The 24,782-nt window shown below is 42.5% G+C and overlaps 1 protein-coding gene across 4 annotated transcripts in view; it reads left to right on the top strand.

Annotated features, from left to right (window-relative positions):
• Positions 1-23,628, top strand: part of LOC115132854 (beta-1,3-galactosyltransferase 1-like) — a 120,916-nt gene extending 97,288 nt beyond the window's left edge. For 2 of the 4 annotated variants that reach the window (XM_029665595.2, XM_029665603.2), the window contains one exon: positions 21,188-23,628. In XM_029665595.2, coding sequence (XP_029521455.1) covers positions 21,457-22,446 — 990 coding nt within the window. In that variant the 5' untranslated portion in view covers positions 21,188-21,456 and the 3' untranslated portion in view covers positions 22,447-23,628. Of the gene's footprint in view, positions 1-15,926; positions 16,488-16,600; positions 16,677-16,778; positions 17,571-21,187 lie in introns of those variants that run through there. The other 2 variants (XR_010465178.1, XR_010465179.1) reach the window with 2 other exon arrangements.
• Positions 23,629-24,782: the final 1,154 nt, after the last annotated feature.

Raw genomic sequence — 24,782 nt, 5'->3', positions numbered from 1 at the left:
TGTAGCAGCGACACCTCCTTACCAGCAGAGCACCATGCCGGGTAGTTAGATGTAGCAGCTACAGCTCCTTACCAGCAGAGCACCATGCTGGGTAGTTAGATATAGCAGCGACAGCTCCTTACCAGCAGAGCACCATGACGGGTAGTTAGATGTAGCAGCGGCAGCTCCTTACCAGCGGAGCACCATGCTGGGTAGTTAGTAGCCTGGAGCTGCCACAGGTTACTGTCAGGTTAGGTCCAGAGAGGGTCACTGGAAATACTTTACCCTGCTCATGGCTCTGAAAGTATTGAACTCAGGTTGACATATCACTGGGACGAGTGTGTGTGTGTGTGTGTGTGTGTGTGTGTGTGTGTGTGTGTGTGTGTGTGTGTGTGTGTGTGTGTGTGTGTGTTGATTATATGCACAAATACAGTATATAATTGATTATACCCATGACTTTATACGGTATGTGTGCATGTGTTGCTGTCGTAACAGAGCATCTATCTTCACACAGAGCATCTATCTTATGCAGCTTTTCAGCACCCTCTCTGGGAGTAGTTCAGTGAGAAAAGAGATGCTGGCACAGCATGTCCTGTCCCTGTGCCTGGCTGTCCCTGTGCCTGGCTGTGTCAGCAGCAGCAGGGTCTGGCACGGAGAGGAGGACAGGACAGGGTAATTGCCGTAAGCCTGCTCAGCGCCTCAACACCGCCCAGACACCGCTACAGCTCCCCTCCCAGGTTCATCAGAGCGACTAACAGGACCCCTGTCAGCCTCCCAGGGAGAGAGAGAGTGTGTGTGCGTGTGTGCTTGTGTGTGGGTGTAAAGCGAAAAAGACTGAGAGATGGAGCAGTGGTGAGAAAATAGCGTGTGTGTGTGTGTGTTTGTGTGTGTGTGTGTGTGTGTGTGTGTGTGTGTGTGTGTGTGTGTGTGTGTGTGTGTGTGTGTGTGTGTGTGTGTGTGTGTGTAAGAGAGTGTGAGACAGAGCAAGCCTATTGTACAGAGCTGTGATGTTATCAGGACAGGTATGGTGTTTCAGCTGTGCAGTATAATGGGATGTGTTCAGGGTGCTCGCAGCTTGCCTGCCTCTACCCACGAGCACTGAGATGGTGCCTGTGATAATTCCTAGTACATTCTCACTGTGAAAGGACGATTTGACATGAAAATAAAATGTCATTCATTCATTTATTGGTGGAGCTCTTTGTGTGATGCTGTGTCTGGACTGCACAGCACAGGGGGTTGGTAATGGCACCGGAGGGGGTATTTTCTGGACATGTGTTTTGGTTGCTGCTAGTTCTCCATCACCCAGGCCTCCAGATGTTTATCTAAGCAAAATGCTCTTCGAACAATCAGAATATGTGTTTGTCAGAGTAGGGCTGGGTGGGGATGAGTGTGTGTGTGTGTGTGTGTGTGTGTGTGTGTGTGTGTGTGTGTGTGTGTGTGTGTGCCCACACTAATTGATGACTGCAGGGGTTCAGTAGTCCCTCCGGTGAACATATGGGCTAGTTAACACACACTGCCTAAACTAGTCCACATGCATCTCTCTCTCCTGAGAGCCAGGTGGAGGAGAGGCCGATGAGACATGAGGATAAGAGAGCTCATAAGGGAGATGAGAGAGGAGTGTGTGTGTGTGTGTGTGTGTGTGTGTGTGTGTGTGTGTGTGTGTGTGTGTGTGTGTGTGTGTAGACACTACAGTTAAGAGGCATATGTATATATTGGAATATATTTAGCTTTAGTGCAATTATTTCCTGAAATGTTTTGCCTGTACTAGTAAGTATTTTTCATTTTGTCAGGAGTAGCTCTTGAGATCAAATGATTTGTTTTGAATTATAAGCACAGATTTTCACTTTCTTTTAAAGGATAAAATAATGTTTCCAAATTGGCCCCGCTGGTGCAATACAGCAGTTCTTGTTTGTCCTGTTCTATTGTTCATAGAAATTAATAAAATAACAATCGGCACACTGAGTTGGACTCTGTCTCTCCCTAACTAACTCCAACTTTTATAGGTCAATGCCAGAAAAGTGATTGTCTTTTTGAAGTCTGAACGTTTCAGTCACAGGCGGCCGGTTGCACCTTAATTGGGGAGGACGGGCTCATAGTAATGACGAACCGAATGAATGGAACGGTATCAAACCCATCAAACACGTTGTTTCCATGTATTCAATACCATTCCATTCACTCCATTCCAGACATTATTATGAGCCCGTCCTCCTCTCACCAGCCTCCTGTGGTTTTAGTGTTCACCGTTCTCATTTGCCCATGGCTTATTTCACCTCAACTAGCTTACATCCAACATACCATACCAGATAATGAGAGTTCAAACTTCCAGAATATACAGTATAGCTAAGCTGAGAGAGAAGGTTTTGAAGGTCTCTGTCACCTACATGTTTAGCTGGAGGCTTTTACTCTATTGATGTAATAAAACATCCTGTACTTCCTTCACAGTGTATCGGCAGGTTTTAAAGACCCCCTTACATTTTCTTTGATTTCACATGCACAGCTGGTCTACCCACTCATGTTTATACTAAACTATGAATTCTAGGCCTGCTTTTCGCTCTACTTCATTCGTCTGGACCCAGTATTTTCATCCCATCGCGTCTCTGGAGCGCTACAGCAAGTCTCGGATATTAGATGATAAGAATGTCACCCGGTCGGACGGTAAAATATATCACCGGCATGAATCAAGTTGTCATTTCCAATTTATGACAGAGCACAGGTCCTGGTGCCATGGACAGACTACTAATGCTGTCCGCTCTCTTGTTCTCTCTCTGTTTCTCTCTCCCTCCATCCCTCCTCAAACAGTAACAGTGTCTCTCTGACTCCGACATACAAAACCCTCTTCAGAATTTCAAATGTATTTGTAATTTAGCGAATGCTTATCCAAAGCAGTTAAAATATGTAGTGTAGTCACAAGGTGGTACTGAAGGAAGAGTCTGTGCCAATGATGCCAGCATCTGTTTGTCTGTAACAGATTTGATAAGGAGACCAGAGATATTTATGGTTGCCCCTCCAGAAACAGTGTCTGCGCAGAACTTACATTCATTCTCTAAGAGCCTCTTCCAAGCAGCTCTGCATAATTCTCTATTCCAAGAAGTGGAGTGTGTGGCCTTAAGTTAATTATTTCTTACCAACAATCATTCAATTATATCTGCTAACAGTAGAATACACAAAGGCTAGAACCATACTGGGAATCTTTATCAATGCCATTTTAATTAACACTAATCAAAGTGAGAGCGTGCTTATTAATTCAGCCTCCATCAGGACCTTCACGCTTCATTTAATAGCAGGAAAGCAGAATGACATCTTCACAGTTTTCACAGCAACATCCAATTGGTGGATGAGAGAAGCTTGGAAGAATGTCAAACATAATGGGTTGATTTCTGAATGACTCTCCTCTTCCTGATGCTTTTTGTCCAATTGCGAACCAAGTATTTGTAAGGACAGACGCTGGGAGACGAGAAGTAAGCACAGGGAGTGAATATTTAACGTGTGATGGGAGCCTGCCGAGCCAACCAAGGCAAGAAAACCTCTGGAGCCAGCTAAGGCATGGAAGCCTGACGAGCCAGCTGAGGCACCCCGGTTCCTTCGACAGCGGGACCAGGAACCGACGTCACCAACAAAAAGCAAAAAACTCCCTGATGCTTCCAATATTGTGGTGTCAGCATTCTGTAAGGACAGACGCTGGGAAACGAGAAGCAAGTACATGGAGTGAATATTTAATAATTAACTGACATGAAACAAAAAAACAAGGACAGCGTCTGGACAGGGAGAACAAAACAACATTAATGCTGACACGGGGATGAAACTGAGGAATAGACAGATATAGGGAAGGCAATCAATAAGTAATGGTGTCCAGGTGAGTCCATTGAAGCGCTGATGCGTGTAATGATGGTGACAGGTGTGCGTAATGATGGGCCGCCTGGCGCCCTAGAGCTCCAGTGAGGGGGAGTGGGAGCAGGCGTGACAGCATTGGGGCATACTAACAAATCAGGGCCCCAAAGTACAGTGAGGGGAAAAAAGTATTTGATCCCCTGCTGATTTTGTACATTTGCCCACTGACAAAGAAATGATCAGTCTATAATTTTAATGGGAGGTTTATTTGAACAGTGAGAGACAGAATAACAACAGCAAAAATCCAGAAAAACGCAAGTCAAAAATTTTCTAAATTGATTTGCATCTTAATGAGGGAAATAAGTATTTGACCCCCTCTCAATCAGAAAGATTTCTGGCTCCCAGGTGTCTTTTATACAGGTAACGAGCTGAGATTACGAGCACACTCTTTAAGGGAGTGCTCCTAATCTCAGCTTGTTACCTGTATAAAAGACACCTATCAATCAGATTCCAAACTCTCCACCATGGCCAAGACAAAAGAGCTCTCCAAGGATGTCAGGGACAAGATTGTAGACCTACACAAGGCTGGAATGGGCTACAAGACCATCGCCAAGCAGCTTGGTGAGAAGGTGACAACAGTTGGTGCGATTATTTGCAAATGGAAGAAGCACAAAAGAACTGTCAATCTACCTCTGCCTGGGGCTCCATGCAAGATCTCACCTCGTGGAGTTGCAATGATCATGAGAACGGGGAGGAATCAGCCCAGAACTACACGGGAGGATCTTGTCAATGATCTCAAGGCAGCTGGGACCATAGTCACCAAGACAACAATTGGTAACACACTACGCCGTGAAGGACTGAAATCCTGCAGCTTCCGCAGGTCCCCCTGCTCAAGAAAGCACATATACATGCCCGTCTGAAGTTTACCAATGAACATCTGAACGATTCAGAGGACAACTGGGTGAAGTGTTGTGGTCAGATGAGACCAAAATGGAGCTCTTTGGCATCAACTCAACTCGCCGTGTTTGGAGGAGGAGGAATGCTGCCTATGACCCCAAGAACACCATCCCCACCGTCAAACATGGAGGTGGAAACATTATGCTTTGGGGGTGTTTTTCTGCTAAGGGGACAGGACAACTTCACCGCATCAAAGGGACGATGGACGGGGCCATGTACTGTCAAATCTTGGGTGAGAACGTCCTTCCCTCAGCCAGGGCATTGAAAATGGGTCGTGGATGGTTATTCCAGCATGACAATGACCCAAAACACACGGCCAAGGCAACAAAGGAGTGGCTCAAGAAGAAGCACATTAAGGTCCTGGAGTGGCCTAGCCAGTCTCCAGACCTTAATCCCATAGAAAATTTGTGGAGGGAGCTGAAGGTTCGAGTTGCCAAACGTCAGCCTCGAAATCTTAATGACTTGGAGAAGATCTGCAAAGAGGAGTGGGACAAAATCCCTCCTGAGATGTGTGCAAATCTGGTGGCCAACTACAAGAAACATCTGACCTCTGTGATTGCCAACAAGTGTTTTGCCACCAAGTACTAAGTCATGTTTTGCAGAGGGGTCAAATACTTATTTCCCTCATTAAAATGCAAATCAATTTATAACATTTTTGACATGCGTTTTTCTGGATACTTTTGTTGTTATTCTGTCTCTCACTGTTCACATAAACCTACCATTAAAATGATAGACGGATCATTTCTTTGTCAGTGGGCAAACATACAAAATCAGCAGGGGATCAGATACTTTTTTCCCTCACTGTATATGCTCTGTAGTTAAGGACTAGGTCAAATAGTTACATAGTGAACTACACCTACACACAGAACCATGTGGGGTGCCTTTGTGGTGTTAAATATGCACTATGCAGAAATCGCTCTGCCATTTCCTGGTTGCTAAAATTCTGATAGTTCGCCTAATTTCAGCTTATGTGACCAAACAAAAAGTGTAGTGTAGAGAATCATTGTACCATCTAAACCTGTGTGAAATATATTCTCCATAACCAAAAACATTGTATTTTCAGTTGTTTGAAGCTGGTGTACAAAACTGAAAGTAAAAGACACAAAAAATAATCTTAAAACCGGGAAGCATAGAAATAGTGCACATAGAACTGCTTCTTAGACTTGCTTTCAATGGGAATGACAGATCTATAACTCAAATTTCTGTGTGAATTTGGTCAGGTCGCCCAAAAAGTGACATATTGCAGCTTTAAGGAGTAACCATATGGGGCTATGCTTCTGTGTTAAGGTGTAGTTCACTATGTATTACACTATGTCCTCCTGGCTCCATGCAACCTGCAGCACACTCATTTAATTTCAAGACACTGAGCACCCCAATTACCTCCCCCTTACTCCAGCTGCTCCCTATGTGTAGATGCCCATCACAGGAGGTTGGTGGCACTATAATTGGGGAGGACGGGCTTGTGATGGCAGAAGCGGAATCAGTGGAACGGTATCAAACACATGGTTTCTATGTGTCTGATGCCATTCAATTCGCTCCGTTCTAGACATTATTATGATCCGTCCTCCTCTCAGCAGCCTCCACTGCTGCCCATGTAATTACTGTAGGGTCAGGCCCAGATCCTTAAGGTGGCTGTTGATAGGCTGCCTTGATTGCCATGTCACTGTATTGCTGCCTATCGGGGCCCACAGTGCTGCATTCCCAAGCAGCGTCTGTCTGACTGACTCCACAGCTTGCATTTCAAAGCGATTGAAAAGTGGGTCTCATGAGATTTCCCATAGTTGCAGCAGAAGCTTTCCGAGACATACCTCATTGACAGCAATACTTCATGTCTAACAATATATCTGGAACGGCATACTCTATATTCTATTTGGATGTAGGGGGATTTCCATTTAAGTCTTAAATTTGCCTTTCGTACTCCTTGATTTGATTGAATGATATTACAGTTCTATATTACAGTTCTATGTTACAGTTCTTTCCCTGCTTTCAGATATAGTTACACCTGATAATCACAGGGCGATAGAAGGTTCTTTCATGAAGAGATGGTAGGCATCAGATCTGTAGGGGGTAGTTATGTATTTTTCTCCCTTTCTGCCTTTTATCTCGAGACAGATCCTTAAATTAGACAGGGCAGTGTGAGATGTCTACCTTTGGTATGGCATTTGATGGATGTGCCCATGGATGTGATGTATGATTTATTATAAAGCAGCATGTTCCTCTCATCTTATGAGCTGAAGTCCATCTCTGAAGCACTCCGTTTTCTCAGTCTACTCAACAATAGCCTCTACCACTTGTTTTTGAATTGTGCGTCCCTAATCACACCCTTCTAGCCAAGGACATTTTCTGCTTAAATAACGACGTCAGTTAACAACTTCAGTTAATTAGGTGTGAGGACAAAATGAGAGGCCCTCAGAAATGAGTAGCCATCAGGCTGGTCTAATGTTGTGGCGCATCAGAGTCAGTATATTATACTCTCTCTGGGAGGAAAATACCTTTAACTGGCTCCAGCCTTCATCAACACAGAGTGGTTGGGTATTATCACATGCACACGCACACACAAATGAACAACACAAAAACACACACACTAAGGAGAGGAGTGTTAGGCGTGAGGCCAAAGCAGTAGATCAACGAGAGGAGGATGTTTGTGGGGATTTAGAGCTGAATGGTCTAATCCACCCAGATGCATTTTCTCCCCCATCTCTCCAGCCCCCACCCAGTCCAGTGTGAAGACAGTACTTCCTTTTAATTACCCAGAGTGCATTGTTGTCTGCCAGTTGTCAGTCAGGGGCGGTGACAGGGCTGCGGTGTGGTGGGACGACAGTGGCTCTCTTTCTTCATTCCCTTCTCTCTCTCTCTCTCTCTCTCTCTCTCTCTCTCTTTCTCTCACTCTCTCTCTCTTTCTCTCACTCTCTCTCTCTCTCTCTCTCTCTCTACGCAAGACTTTACTGTCTGCTTCCTGCTGTCATGACAACCAATACAATAGCTCACATCAGTCAAAGACTACTGTCGCTTGATGTTAATAGGCTTCTATTGTCATTTACATCAAATACTTAATTTGTGAATTAAGCTCTACAACGCTTCATTGAGTGAAGGGAAAAAGTTGAACCTTTTTGGGATAGGGGGCAGAATTTTCACTTTTGGATGAATAGCGTGCCCAGAGTGAACTGCCTCCTACTCTGTCCCAGATGCTAATATATGCATATTATTATTAGTATTGGATAGAAAACACTCTGCAGTTTCTAAAACTGTTTGAATTATGTCTGTGAGTATAACATAACTAATATGGCAGGCGAAAACCTGAGAAAAATCCAACCAGGAAGTGGGACATCTGAGGTTTGTAGTTTTTCAAAGCTTGCCCTACCGAATACACATTGAGATATGGATAAAGTTGCACTTCCTACAGCTTCCATTAGATGTCAACCGTCTTTAGAAACTTGAATGAGGATTGATTCCATACATCGTTTGACATGTTTCTAAAGGACTGTAACAGAACTTTTAAAGTTTTTGTCTGGATGAAGTGCCTGCGCCTCTTGAGGATGGATTACTGGGCTGAACACGCTAACAACAAGTGGCTAATGGACATAAATTATGGAACAAATCAGTAATTTATTGTCGAACTGGGATTCCTGGGAGTGCCTACTGATGAAGATCATCAAAGGTAAGTGAATATTTATGGTGTTGTTTCTAACTTTGTTGACTCCAAAATGGCGGATATTCCTGTGGCTGTTTTGGATTCTGAGCGCCGTTCTCAGATTATGCTTTTTACGTAAAGTTTTAAAAAATCTGAAACAGCGGTTGCATTAAGGAGAAGTCTATCTTTAAATCATTGAATAACACTTGTATCTTTTATCAATGTTTATTATGAGTATTTCTGCAAAATCACTGGATGTTTTGGAATCAAAACATTACTGCACGTAAGGCGCCAGTGTAAACTGAGATTTTTGGATATAAATATGCACATTATCGAACAAAACATACATGTATTGTGTAACAAGATGTCCTATGAGTGTCATCTGATGAAGATCATCAAAGGTTAGTGATTCATTTTATCTATATTTCTGCTTTTTGTTACTCCTATCTTTGCCTGGGAAAATTGTGTTTTTTCAACTTGGCTATGACCTAACATAATCATATGTTGTGCTTTCGCTGTAAAGCATTTTTTAAATTGGACACGATGGGTAGATTAAGAAGATGTTTGTCTTTCATTTGCTTTATTGGACTTGATAATGTGTGAAAGTTACATATTTCAAAAAAATATTTTTGAATTTCGCGCGCTGCCTTTTCAGCGGAATGTTGACGAGGGGTTCCCGCTAGAAAGATTAACTAAGTTTTATTGAGTGTCAGGATTTTTTTTATTTTTGGTAAAAATTATTATTCTTTAATTGAATGTTGAGAAAAAGTTAAAAAGAGCTTTGTTGAAAGCCTGTCTTTTCCGTTTCCGTTATGGCAATCCCAGGATCAGGGAGAAAACATGAATATGATACTGAAACGATATCCTGTTGATATCCTGTTCATTCAAATAGCGTTTGCAGGTCAAGGTGTTGTCTCTAAAATAATAACCTAATTCAACATGAGGGGGAATTAATACTTTTTTAATTTTTTATTATTTCACATTTATTTAACCAGGTAAGCTAGTTGAGAACAAGTTCTCATTTACAACTGCGACCTGGACAAGATAAAGAAACAACAACACAGAGTTACACATGGAATAAACAAGTGTACAATCAATAACACAATAGAAAAAAAATAAAGTCTATATACAGTGTGTGCAAATAGCATTAGGAGGTAAGGCAATAAATAGGCCATAGTAGCAAAGTAATTACAATTTAGCAGATTAACACTGGAGTGATAGATGAGCAGATGATGGTGTGTAAGTAGTGATACTGGTGTGCAAAAGAGCAGCAAAGTAAATAAAAACAATATGGGGATGAGGTAGGTAGATTGGGTGGGCTATTTACAGATGGACTATGTACAGCTGCAGCGATCGGTTAGCTGCTCAGATAGCTGATGTTTAAAGTTAGCGTGGGGAAATGTAAGTCTCCAGCTTCTACGATTTTTGCAATTCATTCCAGTCACTGGCAGCAGAGAACTGAAAGGAAAGGCGGCCAAACGAGGTGTTGGCTTTGGGGATGACCAGTGAGATATACCTACTGGAGCGCGTGCTAGGGGTGGGTGTTGTTATCGTGACCAGTGAGCTGAGAAAAGGCGGCGCTTTACCTAGCATAGACTTATAGATGACCTGGAGCCAGTGGGTCTGGCGACGAATATGTAGCGAGGGCCAGCCGACTAGAGCATACAGGTCGCAGTGGTGGGTGGTATAAGGCGCTTTGGTAACAAAACGGATGGCACTGTGATAGACTACATCCAATTTGCTGAGTAGAGTTTTGGAAGCTATTTTGTAGACGACATCGCCAAAGTCGTGGATCGGTAGGATAGTAGGTTTTACTAGGGTAAGTTTGGCGGCGTGAGTGAAGGAGGCTTTGTTGTGAAATAGAAAGCCAATTCTAGATTTGATTTTGGATTGGAGATGTTGGATATGAGTCTGAAAGGAGAGTTTACAGTCTAGCCAGACACCTAGCTATTTTTAGTTGTCCACGTATTCTAGATCAGAACCGTCCAGAGTAGTGATGCAAGTCGGGCGAGCGGGTGGGGCAGCGAACGGTTGAAAAGCATGCATTTTGTTTTGCTAGCGTTTAAGAGCAGTTGGAGGCTACGGAAGGAGTGTTGTATGGCATTGAAGCTCGTTTGGAGGTTAGTTAACACAGTGTCCAAAGAAGGGCCAGATGTATACAGAATGGTGTTGTCTGCGTAGAGGTGGATCAGGGAATCACCAGAAGCAAGAGCGACATCGTTGATATATACAGAGAAAAGAGTCGGCCCCAGAATTGAACCCTGTGGTACCCCCATAAAGACTGCCAGAGGTCCGGACAATAGGCCCTCCGATTTGACACACTGAACTCTGTCTGCGAAGTAGTTGGTGAACCAGGCGAGGCAGTCATTTGAGAAGCTTAGGCTATTTAGTCTGCCGATAAGAATGCGGTGATTGGCAGAGTCTAAAGCTTTGGCCAGGTCGATGAAGATGGCTGCACAGTACTGTCTTTTTTTGACGGAGGTTATGATATCGTTTAGTACCTTGAGCGTGGCTGAGGTGCACCCATGACCAGCTCGGAAAACGGATTGCACAGAGGAGAAGGTATGATGGGATTCCAAATAGTCAGTGATCTGTTGATTAACTTGGCTTTCAAAGAGTTTATAAAGGCAGGGCAGGATGGATATAGGTCTATAACAGTTTGGGTCTAGAGTGTCACCCCCTTTGAAGAGGGGGATGACCGCGGCAGCTTTCCAATCTTTAGGGATCTCGGACAAAACGAAAGAGAGGTTGAACAAACTGGTAATAGGGGTTGCAACAGTCGCGGCAGATAATTTTAGAAAGAGAGGGTCCAGATTGTCTAGCCCAGCTGATTTGTACGGGTCCAGGATTTGCAGCTCTTTCAGAACATCTGCGATCTGGATTTGGGTGAAGGAGAAGCTGGGGAGGCTCGGGCAAGTAGCTGCGGGGGGTGCGGAGCTGTTGGCCGGGGTTGGGGTAGCCAGGAGGAAAGCATGGCCAGCCATAGAGAAATGATTATTGAAATTTTCTATTATCATGGATATATCGGTGGTGACCGTGTTGCCTACACTCAGTGGAGTGGGCGGTTGGGAGGAGGTGTTCTTGTTCTCCATGGACTTTAAAGTGTCCCAAAACCTTTTGGAGTTCGAGCTAAAGGATGCAAATTTCTGTTTGGAAAAGCTAGCCTTTGCTTTCCTGACTGACTGTGTGTATTGGTTCCTGACTTCCCTGAATAGTTGCATATCGCGGGAACTATTCGATGCTATTGCAGTCCGCCACAGGATGTTTTTGTGCTTTTCAAGGGCAGTCAGGTCTGGAGTGAACCAAGGGCTATATCTGTTCTTAGTTCTACATTTTTTGAAAGGGGCCTGCTTATTTAAGATGGTTAGGAAATAGTAAGTCCATCTGTCATGAAAAGAGCTGAGGTTTCTAGTACTACTTTCCCTGTACCATTTAACAGAATCAGCTGACACTGTGATCTCTAGCACAAATAATCAGTCTAAGAGAGAATAATTAAAGGAATTGTACAGTACAATCCCAAGGAAATGACTGATGTAAAGCAAGCAAAATGTCTCTCTCTATTGCTCTCTCGCTCAGAGACTGAAATAATAGAGTGAACGGGATGAAGGAGGGCAGATGATTTAGTAGCGGAGCTAGACTAAAAGAGAGAGGGGAATAGAGAGATAGATGAGAGGAAGCAGCCAGAGTTGTCCATAGAGATTGAATGGTTTATAGTGGGTGGCGTAAAAAAGCTGCCAGTAAGGCAGTGTGTTTTCGGTGGGTGTCTAAGACCCAGCAGAGCATGGGGAGAGGGATCAACAGTATCACTGAGAAAAAGGAGTGCGAGGGTGAGTGATAGAAAGAGAAGAATGATGGAGAATGAGGGGAGAGAAAGGGATGCAGGAGAAATTATGGCAAACAATGTGGAAAGAGAGAGGGAGAGAGTGATAAACAGAGATGGAGGAGGAATGATTGAGAAGAGGGGAGAGAGGTAGGTAAACATGATGAGATGGATTGAACTCCCAGTGAAAAGTGATGGGAGGACGGAAAATGTGAGGACAAAGAATAGATCATTCTGCCACTGAAAGAGATGGGATAAAGAATATGAATAGATGTAATAGTGTCCACTCTCAAAGTGTGACAGATAAGGCAGGAACACAACTCCAGAACTGTGATGTCAAGCTAATCCAAAGAAATCATGAGAGCATCTCACCATTTTGTGGGATATCCACAGGACTTTCCTTTGATTACGCAACACAACATTCAACTATACCAAAACAATGTTCATTTCCAAAATACATGGACTTCAGCCCTCTGAACCTCTGAACATTTTATTTGTCAGATGATAATCCTTTGGATACAGTAATATAAATGTTCACCTATGTTGATGCACAGATGTCATATTGCATTATCCAAAGGATTATCTTTGTGACAATTAAAAGGGACACATACAGTGGTTCATCCTTTAAAAGTTGTGTCACACTGCCGCAGCATTCTGTGGCACGTCATTTAATTTTCAGCCATTTTGTCTGTTACTGCAAGTTATTGCTAGTTTGACCACCAGAGGTCATCTTTCAGAAGCATTTGATACTATTCCGTATTGGCATTACCAGAGAATTCAAAACCTTTTTTTGTAATAACATAGTATATGGGAATGATTTTACGAAATTTGGCTTAATTAATTTGATTAATATTATGGTGTTTCTATTCAGAGAAAAACAAAACCCTCAGGGTTTCCGTTAGGATGGAATGGAAAATATGGCGTTGTACAACATGACGGTCGGGAGTAGGCTACAGGATTGGAGGATTCTAAATTGTTTGCCTTCATTAGACAACTTTGTTCCAATATTTCTGTAAATCAGTGAAATTTATTCCCGTAGAAATTCGTTATGGATCCATAACTAAATCAACATCTGCATTTTGAAAGAATATTTTTTTATCATTATTTTATGAACAAAATGTGTTTTTGTTTATTAGGATACTTATTAGGATACTGTGCAGTCTACAATACATACTGTAGTAAACATGGAATGAGTAGGTGTGTCCAAACGTTTGACTGGTACTTGCTGGAACGGAAATTATGGAGCTGTACAACGTGACGGATGGCAGTACAGTACTGGGCTATTTAGCTAAAGAATCCCAGCAGGGCATGAGGAAGGACTAGGCTGTCCTTGTAAATAAGAATGTATTTCTTAACTGATTTGCCTAGTTAAATAAAGGTAAACACTAAGAGCATAACATTTCTGCACCCTCATTTTCTAGTTTTTGTCTAACCAATACCCAAACTGAGATTAAGTGAAAATAAAAATCTCATTGATTTATCAAGACCAGTCCCCATGCTTGCCTCAGAGCAGCACGTAACGGTGCTAAAATAGTTGTAGGCTTTTGCTTCTAACTTTTAGATGCTCTTTAGATAAATAAGACCTACACCATTTTTAACAGCACGTTACTAAACACTAGTGAGACTCATTTTGCCTATGGTAGGACTACAATATATCGAAAAATCTTTTTTTCAATGACTTGACTCTCTGCCAATAATTACATTCAGAGGATTGGAGGACTCTACATTAATATCTAAGGGGAATTTTCCGTTAGGATTTGTGAAAATATCTGAGAATATCTACGTTTTTTAAAATATAATTCTAAATTCATTTATAATAATAATAATCGCTTTGTTTAAAAAGTAACAATATTTTGGAGATTTCATTTTCATTTAACCTAGAGTGAGCGAGAAAAAGGCCATTCTTGAGCATGGGGTGAGACATTCTCACTAATTTGTAAATAAAGCCTGTTTGTTATTTAGAATTATTTCTGGAGAAACCTAAATTGATTATTTAGCAGACATCACTTGCTTATATTCATGAAGATGATGAGCGATTGGCAAAGGCAATCTGTAATCTGCTGGCATCACAGTACGACATCAACATCGCTCTAATTACAGTCAGAAGACAGTCGAAGAAACTTGTGTGGACTTATGGAAAGGCTCGGTAAGAAATGTTTTATATATACAGTGGGGAGAACAAGTATTTGATACACCTCCGATTTTGCAGGTTTTCCTACTTACAATGCATGTAGAAGTCTGTAATTATTATCATAGGCAGACTTCAACTGTGAGAGACGGAATCTAAAACAAAAATTCAGAAAATCACTCATTTGCATTTTATTGCATGACATTAAGTATTTGATACATCAGAAAAGCAGAACTTAATATTTGGTACAGAAACCTTTGTTTGCAATTACAGAGATCACACGTTTCCTGTAGTTCTTGACCAGGTTTACACACACTGCAGTAGAGATTTTGGCCAACTCCTCCATACAGACCTTCTCCAGATCCTTCAGGTTTCGGGGCTGTCGCTGGGCAATACGGACTTTCAGCTCCCACCAAAGATTTTCTATTGGGTTCAGGTCTGGAGACTGGCTATGCCACTCCAGGACCTTGAGATGCTTCTTACGGAGCCACTCCTTAGTTGCCATGGCTGTGTGTTTCGGGTCGTTGTCATGCTGGAAGACTCAGCCACGACCCATCTTCAATGCTCTTACTGAGGGAAGGAGGTTGTTGGCCAAGATCTCTCGATACATGGCCCCATCCATCCTCCCCTCAATACGGTGCAGTCGTCCTGTCCCCTTTGCAGAAAAGCATCCCCAAAGAATGATGTTTCCACCTCCATGCTTCACGGTTGGGATGGTGTTCTTGGGGTTGTACTCATCCTTCTTCTTCCTCCAAACACGGCGAGTGGAGTTTAGACCAAAAAGCTCTATTTTTGTCTCATCAGACCACATGACCTTCTCCCATTCCTCCTTTGGATCATCCAGATGGCCATTGGCAAACTTCAGATGGGCCTGGACATGCGCTGGCTTGAGCAGGGGGACCTTGCGCGCACTGCAGGATTTTAATCCATGACGACGTAGTGTGTTACTAATGGTTTTCTTTGAGACTGTGGTCCCAGCTCTCTTCAGGTCATTGACCTGCCGTGTAGTTCTGGGCTGATCCCTCACCTTCCTCATGATCATTGATGCCCCACGAGGTGAGATATTGCATGGAGCCCCAAACCGAGGGTGATTGACCGTCATCTTGAACTTCTTCCATTTTCTAATAATTGCGGCAACAGTTGTTGCCTTCTCACCAAGCTGCTTGCCTATTGTCCTGTAGCCCATCCCAGCCTTGTGCAGGTCTACGATTTTATCCCTGATGTCCTTACACAGCTCTCTGGTCTTGGCCATTGTGGAGAGGTTGGAGTCTGTTTGATTGAGTGTGTGGACAGGTTTCTTTTATTTTTATACATGTAACGAGTTCAAACAGGTGCAGTTAATACAGGTAATGAGTGGAGAACAGGAGGGCTTCTTAAAGAAATACTAACAGGTCTGTGAGAGATGGAATTCTTACTGGTTGGTAGGTGATCAAATACTTATGTCATCCAATAAAATGCAAATTAATTACTTAAAAATCATACAATGTGATTTTCTGGATTTTTGTTTTAGATTCCGTCTCTCACAGTTGAAGTGTACCTATGATAAACAATGACAGACCTCTACATGCTTTGTAAGTAGGAAAACCTGCAAAATCGGCAGTGTATCAAATACTTGTTCTCCCCACTGTATATATATATATTTTTTTTTAATTATCAGAACACTAACCATGTGTGTTTGCTTGTTTTGTACTGTTCTGTAGTTTCGACCCAATGATTCATCTGGCAAACAAAGATCTTTGTGTCCTGCAGGTCCAGGTATGGATAAAAGCTGGCGAGACATTCAACAATGTCATCTTCACAGACGAATCAACCGTGGCCCTTGAGCAATTGGCTCAAAATTGCTACAGAAAAAAGGAAGAAGATCAAGCAAGCCAAGCCCCAATTTCCCTTCAAACTCCATGTTTGGGGGGCAATTTCTTTCCAGGGACCAGGCCCATATTTGATTTTTGTTGGTAAATTTGGCTATTTACAAAGCAAAAGGTACATAAAATATTGTAGCCTACACCTCACAGACTGTTATGTGTTCCACAATAATTCACTCTTGCCTCCTTTTTCAGGTATCATGGCTCAAGAAGAAAACATCAAGAGATATGCTGGGCCCTATGTCAGAGAGGTATTTCTGGGTACACATCATTTCTATCAAGGTAGGATTATAGAAATATTAGGTTACGTTTAGGGCGATTTACATTTCTATTTCTATTATTGTACCTAATGTTGGCTGTTAGGCTAAATGTCTTGTTTTCTTCTCCAAATGCAGACAATGACCCAAAACACACTGCCGCCCGGGTTTGCATTGCAAATGAGGGCATAAACTGGGTCAGAACGCCAACAGAGTAAGTAGACTTTTATGTAGTAAAATAAAGGTTCAATGAAAATACCTTCGGTAGACCTACAGTATATCTAAAAATATATATTTTTTTCATCTCTACATGTAGGTCTTCTGATTTCAACCCGATCGAACTTGTTAGGCATCAACTGAAAACATTCATCCGTATCTCTGCCAAGCCGTCAGGCAAAGATGAACTGGTCAAGACCATCGAGATGTTTTGGCTAGAGAAATTGACGATACAACAATGCAACAAATACACTGATCATCTCAGCAAGGTTTTACCTGTGGTCGTGGAGCCGGGTGGAAGCTAAAATGTAGTTAATATAAACATCTGCATTTGAATGTCTTTTTTCTTGTTATTTTATTAACAAAAGCATAAAGATGTTGATGAAGAAATGCTGTACTGCTGTTTTGAGTTAGAAATGTAAGACTTTAGAGTACTCTAGCATTGAATACATTGCAAGTTGAGGGATTTTCACAGTAGCCGGGCTATAAGAAGTATATTGTCCTGCTAATAGGAAACATTTGCATGACGGGCTACATTCTTTATTGTAACCACAATTCCGCACATCATTTGTATCTACTTTCCAATTACTTTTAGAGTTTGGGATTTACAAATGTGCGCTTTTAATTATTAGTTACTTTGTTTTAGTTCGAATGTGCAGACTTTTCTTCTTTAAATTGTTATTTTATGTAGGATGCTACATTTTTGACCAGTTGCAAATGTAAGTAGGCCTAATAAAAAAAATCCTACTTCTATTACGCTGTTAAGCCTCATAGCCTACCTCAGCCAGTTAAGTTATTTTATATAGGTCTAGGCTCTGAAGAAATAGACTCCAATTAAGCCCTCTTGTTGTTTGTAAAGTCAAATTAAAATTCATTTTTTTGTTGAAATGAATTGCTCGACTGGTGTAGGTTTTCTTTATCTGTTGGTGTGCAACACTTGCATAACAAGTCAGCTATATTTTCAGCACCAGCCCCTGTTCACCTCCAATTGATTGTGCTGCGGTTGCAGCCAGTTGTTTTTTAAATTGAACCTTTATTTAACTGGCAAGTCAGTTAAGAACCAATTCTTATTTACAATGAAGGCCTACCCCGGCCAAACCCGGATGACGCAGGGCCATTTGTGCCCCGCCCTATGGCACTCCCAATCACGGTTGGATGTGTTACAGCCTGAATTCGAACCAAGGACTGTAGTAAAGCATCTTGCACCGAGATGCAGTGCATTAGACCGCCACTCGGGAGTCATGACCAATATATACAATTGAAGTTGGAGGTTTACATACACTTAGGTTGGAGTCATTAAAGCACATTTTTCAACCACTCCACAAATTTCAAGACAGGGATTTTATTTTCAAATCTGAGCTACAGTTGAAATCAGAACATACACCTTAGCCAAATTCATTCAAACTCAGTTATTCACAATTAAAAATTCCATGGCTTAGGTCAGTTAGGATCACCACTTTATTTTAAGAATGTGAAATGTCAGAATAATAGTAGAGAATGATTTATTTCAGCTTTTATTTCTTTCATCACATTCTCAGTGGGTCAGATGTTTACATACACTCAATTAGTATTTCGTAGCATTGCCTTTGAATTGTTTAACTTGGGTCAAACGATTAGGGTAGCCTTCCACAAACTTTCCACAATAAGTTGGGTGAATTATGGCCCATTCCTCCTGACAGAGCTGGTGTAACTGAGTCAGGTTTGTAGGCCTCCTTGCTCGCACACGCTTTTTTCATTTCTGTCCACAAATGTTATATAGGATTGAGGTCAGGGCTTTGTGATGGCCACTCCAATAGCCTTGACTTTGTTGTCCTTAAGCCATTTTGCCACAACTTTGGAAGTATGCTTGGTGACATTGTCCATTTGGAAGACCCATTTGGGACCAAGCTTTAACTGCCTGACTGATGTCTTGAGATGTTGCTTCAATATATCCACATAATTTTCCTCCCACATGATGCCATCTATTTTGTGAAGTGCACCAGTCCCTCCTGCAGCAAAGCACCCCCACAACATGATGCTGCAACTCCCGTGCTTCATGGTTGGGATGGTGTTCTTTGGCTTGCAAGCCTCCCACTTTTTCCTCCAAACATAAAGATGGCCATTATAGCCAAACTTTTCTATTTTTGTTTCATCAGACCAGAGGACATTTCTCCAAAATGTACAAACTTTCATCTTCCCATGTGCAGTTGCAAACCGTAGTCTGCCTTTTTATGGCGGTTTTGGAGCAGTGGCTTCTTCCTTGCTGAGCGGCCTTTCAGGTTATGTCGATATAGGACTCGTTTTACTGTGGATATAGATACTGTTGTACCTGTTTCCTCCAGCATCTTCACAAGGTCCTTTGCTGTTGTTCTGGGATTGATTTGCACATTTTGCACCAAAGTACGTTCATCTCTTGGAGACAGAATGCGTCTCCTTCCTGAGCGATATGACAGCTGCATGGTCCCATGGTGTTTATACTTGCATACTATTGTTTGTACAGATGAACATGGTACCTTCAAGCATTTAGAAATTGCTCCCAAGGATGAACCAGACTTGTGGAGGTCTACAAATATTTTTCTGAGGTCTTGGCTGATTTCTTTTGATTTTCCCATGATGTCAAGCAAAGAGGCACTGAGTTTGAAAGTAGGCCTTGAAATACATCCAGAGGTACACCTCCAATTGACTCAAATGATGTCACTTAGCCTATCAGAAGCTTCTGAAGCCATGACATTATTTTCTGGAATTTTCCAAGCTGTTTAAAGGCACAGTCAACTTAGTGTAAACTTCTGAACCACTGGAATTGTGATACAGTGAATTATAAGTGAAATAATCTGTCTGTAAACAATTGTTGGAAAAATTCATGGTATCATGCACAAATTAGATGTCCTAAATGACTTGCCAAAACTATAGTTTGCTAACAAGAAATGTAGTGGTTCATTGGAACTTTTGGTGGTTCATTGGAACCACTCGATATGATTGGTCATATAAAAACCTTGGGAACCAAATGCATAATGAGTGCTCTAACTCCCCCTTGTGGTGGTCTAGAGCAATGAAGCTGTGACGCTGGGTACTTCTAAATCCCGCAACGTAAACTCGGAGGTACCACTGTACTGTGGGATTAATCTTTGGTCTCGACATACAGGTAACTGCCAAAATAATGGAAACACTTGTGTAAATGAGGGATACAAAGTATAATGAAAGCAGGTGCTTCCACAGAGGTGTGGATCCTGAGCTAATTAAGCAATTAACATACCATCATGCTTAGGGTCATGTATAAAAATTCTGGGCAGGTCATTATTTTGGCCAATATTTTGGCTACCATGGCTATGTACCCAATCCACGGGGGGGGCATAGCCTGTTGTAATTTGTAGAATCTATGCCAATGTGCATTGAAGCTGTTCTGGCTCATGGTGGCCCAACGCCCAATAAAGACACTTTATGTTGGTGTTTCCTTTATTTTGGCAGTTACCTGTACATTTCCGCATGGTGTAAAACAGTTTTTCATCAACACACCTATAAAGACACACTTTTTAAAATTCCACACCACAATCAGTAGTCTCACTGCTGGTAGCAACAGGTGCATGTTCCCTGAGTAAAACCCAGTAGAGTGCCTCTCACTTCTTGTTACTGTAATGATGGAAAAATGCACTCTTTACTTTGATCCAGGACCAATGCTGTTGCTGCCTGTGATGGAAACACTCACTGAGCATGGTGGGCTTTTTATCAGAGCTGACTGTCTTTAATCATGTCTTTCATCATCAAAGCGAAACAAAGGTTATTTTGTGATTCATTTTGCTCTGTCATAAACCATTCTAAAAAGCAGTGTGTGTGCATACATATACCAATGAGATATATATCCATACAACTCATAATAATGGCGCCAGAGCATTGTGGCATTAGTTCTCTGGATGCTACAGTACCTATTCCACCAAGTGAGGAAGAGCTCATTACTGAACAATATTTCCCGTCATGCCAAGATCAATGTGTCATTGAGAGAGAAAGAGGAGAGAGAGAAGAGCAAGAAAGAGAGAGAGAGAGGCAAGGGAAGAGAGAGATATAAAGAGAGAAGGAAAGAGGGAAGAAGAGCGAGAGAGAGCGAAAGAGCGGACCCAGAGCATTTCCCTCGGGAGTGTTTCTTCTTGAGGAGACTTTTCAGAGAGTAAGAGTGATATTGCTGATTTGACATGGCGTATGCAGCGAGGGAAGGACAAGTGGAGATAAACAGTGTTTGTAAACACAAAGTAGCCAGAACTAAAGAAGAAGAAAAAGCAGGACAGAAATACACTGCCAGAGGACGGCTTGGAAGAGTATTCACTCACCTAAAGCTATAGAGATCGTCTCACATGTTGAGTTATGTGTTATTTGTCATTATAGGAAACAAACAAAGAGGATCTTTCTGTATGTTTTTCTAAGCTCATACTAACCCTCCTCATAACTCCACGCATGTAAATACTGTAATTTTGCCAAAGAGTTCTGAAACCTTCTTGTTAAGACTTGACTAAATTGTTTTTTTAATCTGTTTCTGTTTAGAATCAAGTGCTGGCGAGAAGAATGCAAGGAAACGCCCCTAATGGAAAGGAATAGTACAATGGCTGCATCGAGGAAAAACGACAACCCTCCTTTTCAACCAGAATCCCACCACTAGGCTGTATTAAAGCAGTCGAAGGTACTGAATTAATGTCAAGCGTCTCGTGGAGGCAGCATCATGCTGCACCGCTGGAAGTAGCTGGAGGACCACCCATGGAGATTCCGCCTTCTCGATGTTCTCAATGCTCCTAACACACACCAAGTAAACAGAAATGCCTTCAAAGGTCAGCTGCTTATACTTGTTGACGGTCGTTTGCTGGGCTAGCGCTCTCTGGTACCTGAGTCTGTCCCGTCCCTCCACCTCTTACGTGGGCCAGCTGTCCATCCCCATCCGCCAGAAGACCAAGCTCACCAAGAACGTGACCTTCAGCAATATACGGACTCGGCCGCTCAACCCGCACTCCTTCGACTTTGTCATCAATGAGCCCAAGAAGTGTGAGACGGTGGCACCTTTCTTAGTCATCCTGATCAGCACCACCCACAAGGAGTTTGATGCACGTCAAGCGATTCGAGAGACGTGGGGCGACGAGAGCACGTTCGGCGATGGTGTTCGCGTCCTCACACTCTTCCTGCTTGGGAGGAACACGGACCCGGTGCTCAACCAGATGGTGGAACAGGAGAGCCAGATCTTCCACGATGTCGTGGTGGAGGACTTCATAGACTCCTACCACAACCTCACCCTCAAGACCCTGATGGGCATGCGCTGGGTGGCCACCTTCTGCTCCAAGGCACAGTACGTCCTCAAGACGGACTCGGACATCTTCGTCAACATGGAGAACCTGGTCTACAACCTCCTCAAGCCCACCTCCAAGCCGCGGAGACGCTACTTCACGGGCTACGTCATCAACGGAGGTCCGATTAGAGACATGCGCAGTAAGTGGTACATGCCCAGAGACCTTTACCCTGAGGCTAAGTACCCGCCTTTCTGCTCGGGCACTGGGTACGTGTTCTCGGCAGATGTGGCCGAGCTCATCTACAAGACGTCCCTGCACACCAGACTGCTCCACCTGGAGGATGTGTACGTGGGTCTGTGTCTTCGCAAGCTGGGCATCCACCCCTTCCAGAACAGTGGCTTCAACCACTGGAAGATGGCCTACAGTCTGTGCCGTTACAGACGGGTCGTAACGGTCCACCAGATCTCCCCGGAGGAGATGCACCGCATCTGGAATGACATGACCAGCAAGAAACACCTCAAGTGTTAATCAGCTACCTACAGTTAGTGCCAATATGAGGAGGTCCGGAATTCTTCTTCTTCTTCTTCTTCTCCTTTCTTGCTTCTCCTCTTCCTCCTCCTCTGCCCCTTCCTCCTCTTCCGATCTCTGCTTTTCTTTGTCAATGTACAGCACATGATCCTGAGGGAACGGTACTGTAACAATAACCTTCTGGCCGTTTGCATAGTCCAAGAGACGCTTCGCTAAAAGCCTCTTTATCAGACCAAGGTTTCTCTCTGCTGTTGTAACTCCTGCATTCTCCCCCGTAGCTATTGATGAGTTTAAAGGCCACAGGTAAGAAAAGATCATAATTATAGACATTTTCAGAAATATATTTGATTAAAATGACTCAATGACTTTACTTTACTCTTATGAAAATCAAATAATGTCCCACAATGCAACAGTATGCCATTTGCACCATATGTTGTTTATGAGATTAAATCCCTAAAACACAGAGGTAGAAGCTTAGCAGTGGAACAGAATAGCTCAGATGCTATTAGGCTAATCTATGTAGGTAACGCTGCTAATTTACAGAAAAAGTCTGGCCCCGTTACTGAAGTAGTAGGGATGATAAGAAATACCAAGATATACAACCTATGTAAAATGCTCTGCTGTCAGTTAGGTTGATAATGAATGTCCACTCTTAATTTCCAGTCTTTGTATATTTAATAAAGATGTATTTGTGGGATGTACTGTTTTGGTACCGCAACAGATGTTGTCATAGTGAAAAGACCATGATAAGTATACAATGTAACAACGTGCTGTCGACATAGATTGAGTGTTCATTGGAATGATCTAAGATCGTTAGAACAGGAGACTAACAGTTCAATGGACCTACTGTGTGACACGACGGACATACTTGCCTCTGCAGTTGAGTTGTAATATATTGTTTTAAAGATCAAACCTATTTTCTTACTATGTATTTGGAGTCCTTTGTATTGTACTAGGCAGAGAATGGCTTCATTTCTTGAACACCAGTATTTCTTATGGGACGGTACAAATGGCGATGTAACAATATTAACCACATGCATTCCCCGGTGAATGTTATTCTATCTGTATGTGATGTGCAATAACTTCTTCGCTCTTTAAGCCGCGCTGTGACAAGACAGACTGCAGAGTGTTATATTTTATATTACTTGAAGCCGCATTACATTAAAGATGTATTTCATTTGAGAGTGTATCCCTTTTTTCCTACGTATTTGGGATTTTAAAAATGCTGTAATTTATTGTGTGTGATCCTAATAAGAGGGCAGTTTATAATATTGTTTCATTATTCAATGAGTTTTATTTCAATACATGCAGTAGACTGCCAAATACCTATTTATACCTGAACTAATGACTTCAGCTTTACCCAAGTCCCTCTCTGTAGTTGCAGTGCATCCGGTAATGAATTGTAAACATGTTCGGCGCTCATTAAGATTGCCTATCAACACAACTCTCTGTGTAAAGCTGTCAACACGCCATGAACAACTACTCAGAGAAACGCCTTCATGCTATGACTCTGAACTACTCGACTGAATACTCAAGATTTGCATTTGCTCATCTGTAGAGGTGTGTGTGTGTTTTGAGTTGTCAATTAGGCTCCCCATTAGCTGACGCCATTGGCGACAGCTAGTCTTTCTTGGGTCCGACACATACATTACAGACATTTAAAAACGTGTGTGTGTGTTGTGAGTGTGTGTGCGCGCACGCGTGTGTGTGTGTGTGTGTGTGTGTGTGTGTGTGTGTGTGTGTGTGTGTGTGTGTGTGTGTGTGTGTGTGTGTGTGTGTGTGTGAGTGTGTGTGTGTGCGCGCACGTGTGTGTGTGTGTGTGTGTGTGTGTGTGTGTGTGTGTGAGTGTGTGTGCGCGCACGCGCGTGCATGTGCGTGTGTGTGTGTGTGTGTGTGTGTGTGATGTATGAATAGAGCTCCAGTAATTGGTTCTTCCTATCCGTGAGAGCAGGTTTGTCAGATGCAGACAGGTGTGTGTGTGGCGGAGGTGAGAACACTTTGAAACACAAGTTTACCAACATGGCTCCTGGGAGCTGCTAGGAGCCTCTGGGGAGTTAGATAGATTCTATATAGAACAAAAGGGGATTCTCAACAGTATATATGTTGAACACACAAAGACACACTGTGGTAAAACATTTACAGTGTTCTCACAAACAATATGGACTTGAAATCTTTGGGGACAGACACATCCCTATGTCCTAACCGTTTTCCTCAAAATAAGAGTATTCCCAGATGCTGTTCTGGTTGAAAATCTATTTGGTTAACTTGTGATCAACTTGAAACCCCTTGAAATGTAATTGGACTTTTAATACTGTAGATAAATGGTGTTTTGATGG

This window comes from Oncorhynchus nerka, linkage group LG2, assembly GCF_034236695.1.
Source record: "Oncorhynchus nerka isolate Pitt River linkage group LG2, Oner_Uvic_2.0, whole genome shotgun sequence".
In the NCBI taxonomy this organism is placed as follows: domain Eukaryota; kingdom Metazoa; phylum Chordata; class Actinopteri; order Salmoniformes; family Salmonidae; genus Oncorhynchus; species Oncorhynchus nerka.
This window is presented reverse-complemented; position numbering and strand designations above follow the sequence as displayed.